Source organism: Culex quinquefasciatus, chromosome 2 (genome assembly GCF_015732765.1).
Source record: "Culex quinquefasciatus strain JHB chromosome 2, VPISU_Cqui_1.0_pri_paternal, whole genome shotgun sequence".
NCBI classification, from domain to species: domain Eukaryota; kingdom Metazoa; phylum Arthropoda; class Insecta; order Diptera; family Culicidae; genus Culex; species Culex quinquefasciatus.
Genome location: NC_051862.1, coordinates 105,710,892 through 105,716,870, shown reverse-complemented (window position 1 = coordinate 105,716,870; position 5,979 = coordinate 105,710,892). Strand labels below are relative to the sequence as shown.

Genomic DNA, 5,979 nt, shown 5'->3' with positions numbered 1-5,979 from the left:
GTCAGAATGCGTTTGACACAAGTAAGATCTCGACTACCGTAAACATTTGTAAGGGATGTGGCGGTATCAGCCGTCGTCGTAAACCCTGCCACTGCTGGACGACGATCATCGAAGATGACCATCGTCACTACTTTGTCCATTCGCTGGACAATACCTTTTTGTTCTGCGCTTCTCACATTCTTGTGTGCACACACACTTTCTGTGTACACCACCACGAATTGTAACCAAACTTGTAGAATTAGTTTTAATTATACTCTGGACTCCATCAAGCACACAACGCGTTTTATTTCGTCCGCCAAATTGGTGACCCCGACAGTTTTTTTCGGTCCAAGTTTTGGTTTCGCGCACGGAGGATGACGAAAACCGAGGAAGAGCAGGCCGCCGGCGGCCAGGTAGAGACGGTTACCGTTCCGCGACTCAACCCTCCAAGCATGGCCGACTCGAACATCGAATCGTACTTCATGTCGCTAGATTTCTGGTTCGCGGCATCCGGAATTACGGCTCAACATGATAACCGGGAGTTCAACATTGTCATGGCACAGTCCCCCCGAACAAGCTGACCGAATTGCGTGGTATCCTCGAAGCGGTGCCGAAGGTGGGCAAGTACACCTACATCAAGGCGAAGCTGATCGAGTACTTCGCCGACAGCCAACAGCGACGCCTACAACGTGTGCTCTCCGACATGCCGTTGGGAGATATGAAGCCCAGTCTTCTGTTCAATGAGATGAAGCGGGTTGCCGGAACCTCGCTGAGTGATGCTGTCCTGCTGGATCTGTGGGGATCGAGATTACCACCACACGCACAAGCGGCAGTCATCGCTTCAACAGGAGACGCAGCGAACAAGTGTGCCATCGCGGACGCCATTGTGGACTCGATGGGTTTGCGAAACATTTCCGCCATCGCGTCCAATTCTCCACGTGTTGCGCCGGGTTCTACGGATGCGCCAGCTGTAAGCAGTATTGCGGCAATGCAGGGTGAGATTGCAGAGTTGTCCCGAAAGCTGGAACAGGTCCTGCGCTTCCGAAATCTCCGAGGCGAATCGCGGTCCCGTAGCCGTTCTAGGCGCAGCTACGGACCGCGCGAGCGTGACTCGGCCGACGGACCGTGTTGGTACCACCGCACGTATGGGAACGATGCGGAACGATGTCGAAAGCCCTGCACCTTCGGGCAATCATCGTCGCCGCGCCTCCTAGACTAGGCACCAACCTAACGATACCAAGGTGGCTCGACACACCCAGTCACCTGTAGCACGATTCCCGACGCCTGACAGCCGCTTCGACCACATCAACATCGACATCGTAGGACCATTTCCTCCCAGCGATGGTCAGCGGTATTGCCTCACAGTGATCGATCGCTTTTCTCGGTGGCCAGAAGCGATTCCTATTCCTGACATGACGGCATCCACGGTCGCACAGGCCCTGGTCGCGGGGTGGATTGCTCGGTTTGGTGTACCTTCGTTCATCACAACAGATCAGGGACGCCAGTTTGAGTCGACGCTGTTCGCTGAGCTAGGTCGTATTCTTGGCATCACCCATCTTCGCACCACTCCGTACCACCCTCAAGCGAACGGAATCATCGAGAGGTGGCACAGAACGCTGAAAGCAGCCATCCTCTGCCACGATACGGAGCGCTGGACTGAACACCTGCCGATGATCTTGCTCGGACTGCGCTCAACCTACAAAGAGGATATCAAGGCTTCACCTGCGGAGATGGTTTTTGGCACAACACTAAAAATCCCTTCCGAGTTCTTCGTGAGGAACGGAAAGATAGCCACCAATACCGATTTTGCCAACAGTCTGCGTAAAGCTATGCAGAACATGCGACCCACCGAAACTGCTTGGCACGATCAACGGAAGGTGTTTGTCCACCCGGACCTCAGCACGTGTGAGCAAGTGTTTGTGCGAAATGATGCCATCCGGCCGTCCTTGTCACCACCTTACAGTGGTCCTCACCGTGTCATCAGCCGCAGCGAGAAGCACTACAAGGTCATCGTGAATGGGAGAGCGGTAAACATTTCGATCGACCGTTTGAAGCCAGCGTACACGACCGACGCACCGACGCAGCAGGACTCCAGTACAACAAACAGTACCAGCGCATCGACTAGGACAACTCGCTCGGGACGACGAGTGGTCATTCCACTTCGGTATCGTTAGGTTGGTGCCTAGTCTAGGAGGGGAGTACTGTGGCGGTATCAGCCGTCGTCGTAAACCCTGCTACTGCTGGACGACGATCATCGAAGATGACCATCGTCACTACTTTGTCCATTCGCTGGACAATACCTTTTTGTTCTGCGCTTCTCACATTCTTGTGTGCACACACACTTTCTGTGTACACCACCACGAATTGTAACCAAACTTGTAGAATTAGTTTTAATTATACTCTGGACTCCATCAAGCACACAACGCGTTTTATTTCGTCCGCCAAAGGGACTATCCACAAACCACGTGGACACTTTTTTTGGAAATTCCCCCCCCCCCCCCTCGTGGACAATTGTCCATACAAAAAAACTTTTGTAAGGGACAATCGCCATACGCCCCCAAAGTTTCCACGTGGTTTATGGATGGTCAAACAGTCCAAAATCCTTACCACGTGGATAACGTTTTGAAAATTTTGCCTTTGTTGATAATTGCCCATACAAAAAAATCTCTTTAATGGAACGTGGATGATCTCAATACCCCGCTCTCTTTAAAAGTCCGCGTGGTTTATGAATGGCCTTGTACGATTATTTGTTTTTTTTTTTAATATTTGAAAACACACGTAGGAGAATTTAATATTAAGGTCATACTTTTGTAAAAATATTCATAAAAAACCAATTTAGTTTATATCTAGCTTGATATATTCGGGAAAATTTAATTTGCGGGTAACCATTCGGGTATATGTGAATTCGGGAAAACGACAGTTCGGTAAAATGGCCGTTCAGGTAAATGACATTCGGGGATATGGAATTTTTGGGAAAATGATTTTCGGGGATGTGGAATTTTCGGGAAAATGATTTTCGGGGACGTGGAATTTTCGGGAAAATGATTTTCGGGGAAGTGGCACTTTCGGGGAAATGATTTTCGGGGATGTGGAATTTTCGGGGAAATGATTTTCGGGGATATGGGATTCGGGAAAGTGGCATTCGGGGATAAGGGATAAAACCGTCCAGTTACTATTTTTTAAAATAAATTTAATTAAAATTTCAAAATAATTTTAAATGAAATCTGTTTTTTTAACAGGAATCTTATTATTCCAGTATTTTTTTTAAATAAATTTAATTAAAATGTCAAGTGTCCACTGGTTTCCTGATCCGGATTTTTTAGAACAGGTTCCCATTGGCCATTTGGCCACATTTCTGATGCTGATTTTAAATAAATTCAGATTTTTTTCCAGAAATCTTTAAGTCCAGTAACTATGTTAAAAAGCAAGCAAAAAAAAGCAAAGCAATCCACTTTAAAGACCCCCGGGTCTTTTATGATCTCTGTTGCAAGTTTCTATTCATTTCTAGGCGTGCGAAGGTTATGTGTGGTGAGTCACTCAAAACCTCTTTTACGCTAATGGACCGACGTTTTACTTCCCCATCCGATAGAAGGCGTGGTCAGGCAAATCTCGTCTCGAAAAATGCCACCGGGTCCTTCTGGGATTGAACCCAGGCCATTCTGGGGTGAGAGGCTACCACACTAACCACTGCGTCACCGGACCCGGCGGTACCTATGTTAAAATAATATTAAATAAATTCAGATTTTTTACAGGAATCTTATAAATCCAGTAACTTTGTATTTTAAATAAATTTAATTAAGATTTCAAAATAATTTTAAATAAATTCTGATTTTTTAACAGGAATCTTATAAATTTAGTAACTATCCTTTTTTAATAAATTTAATTAAAATGTCAAATGTCCACTGGTTCCCTGATCCGCATTCATTAGAACAGGTTCCCATTAGCCACATTTATTAGTCTGATTTTAAATAAATTCAGATTCATTTTAGGGAATCCTGAAAATTTCTTAACTAAAATATTTGACAATATTTTAACAACATTTAACACAGGTTCCGGTTGGCCACTCGACCAAATTTCTGATCTGATTTGTTTTCCAAGAATCTTGAATGTTGTCCACTGGTTCCCTGATCCGGAATATATAAACAGGGTCCGGTTGGTCATTTGGCTACATGTCTGAATCTGATTTTGATTAAATTTAGATTAATTTAAAAAAAAATTAAACATAAATATTTTTTAAATTTTAAATAAAATTGTCAAGTGTCCACTTATTCCATGATCCGGAACATTTAGAACAGATTCCCGATGGCCACATTTCTGATTCTGGCTATAAATAAATTCAGATTTTTTTTCAAGGAATTTTGAAATTCTGGTAACTAAAATAACTTTTTAATAAATTCAATAAAAACGTCATGTGACCACTGTTTCCCGGATCCGGGACAGTCAGAACAGGTTCCCATTGGCCCCTTGGCCATATTTTGGGATTTTGAAAATATAAAGTAGCAAAAAATGCTTCAACACCACGTTTGTTTTTCTAAATTGTCTGACACATAGGAATTTTGAAAAAAACTGCTTAAATGTTTTCTAGATTCCGGATCCGGATTGGCCAGAACCGGTTCTCAATGGCTACATTTTCGATGAAACACCTTCGGATATGCTTGGACAAACAATTTTTTGAGTTTGTATTGATTGTTTGAAGCAATAGTATGTTTTTTCGTATAAAGAGCAACATATTTCAAAATTTTAAAGGTTTCGCAGAATTTTGGTCAATGATCCGGATTTTCACCGGAACCGGTTACGGGATCCGACCAATGGGACCATATTTTGGGTTTATCTAACAATTTACTGTCTAATGACACCGGAAGCATCCAAAAAGACGTAATAGAACTTAAGTTACAGTGAAAACAAAATAAAAAATATTTTTTCGACGGGGGGTGATTCATATGCAAAACTTCTGCATTGAATATCTCGAGCTAGGGTAACAATTAAAACATGGGCCAGGTTGCATTGTGCTCAGGAAGCCGATCCCTCGGGGAGTTTTTTTGATCGTCCTGCTAATAATAATTAAAAAAAAATTGTTACGCTGTGTAATCAAAGAAAAGATATATAGAAACAAACATAAATTATGTTAAATTAAAGAATGTTTCTAATCTAATCTAATCTAATCTAACCCTAGCGCAGCCAGTCTTTCGAGGGCATCCTGGAAAATGCCTTAGGTTGATTAACGCCTAGCATCATCTTGTCATTATTAACAATTGCAGTGCCCCAATGCAATAGATTGCTTTGAAACAACACAAACGTTAAAACGGCCAGGCCAACTGCGTAAAGTTAACCGCAAAGATGATTCGTTGAATTGGATTGAGTTTGAGCACGAATGTTCAAACAACAACACATTTCTGAATCTACAGGGGAGGAAGAAACGTGGGGATCCCCCGCTCACGTTCCTGTTTGTTAGAGCAATTAATCGTTGGGAGCACCATGCTAAGAAACCAAAAAGTGCTCCGGGACCCTCAGGGATGAGACATCGTATTTCCACAAATGCCCAGGACACTATTTGCCGTGGTTATAGCGCCACAACTCGCTCATTATGTTAAATTAAGGAATGTTTTGTGAAAAACCACCAATAATTTGCTGCATGCAGAAATAGTTCGGTTGATACAACGAAAATTTTTTTCAAAAAATTGTTGAAAAATATGGTCCAGCCTGTTTTTTTTTATGGAATATTTCACAATATTTCAGCTGAAAACAAAAAAAAAGTTAATTTTCTGAAAAAAATATTGCTGCTAGAATTTTTTGTCGGCCATTTAACCAACAAAAATGGCAATTCCAACTATCTTTTTGTTAATTTTAGTTACTGGTGGTCAGCAATTTCGGGTTCACAAAATCAACAATCGATTGTTGAAAAAAAGCTGTGTAAAAAATTAACCCATACTTTTAGTTAAATTAACCAAGATTTTCTTAGATTTGTCTTGGCCGGTCTCTCCGTGCAGTTATCGAGCGCCC

The 5,979-nt window shown here is 42.9% G+C and overlaps 1 protein-coding gene across 1 annotated transcript; it reads left to right on the top strand.

Annotated features, from left to right (window-relative positions):
• The first annotated feature begins 353 nt into the window (after nt 1-353).
• On the top strand, nt 354-1,198 carry LOC119766167. The gene is made up of 2 exons (XM_038250578.1): nt 354-429; nt 543-1,198. Exons 1-2 carry the CDS (start codon nt 354-356, stop codon nt 1,196-1,198), a joined length of 732 nt encoding a protein of 243 aa, XP_038106506.1.
• Nucleotides 1,199-5,979: the final 4,781 nt, after the last annotated feature.

Excerpts from the sequence above, each read along its gene's own strand:
- LOC119766167 (XM_038250578.1), top strand. The coding sequence starts at position 354 with ATGACGAAAACCGAGGAAGAGCAGGCCGCCGGCGGCCAGGTAGAGACG. Across the intron at positions 430-542 it reads TCCGCGACTCAACCCTCCAA|TCCCCCCGAACAAGCTGACC; the intron begins GCATGGCCGACT and ends GTCATGGCACAG.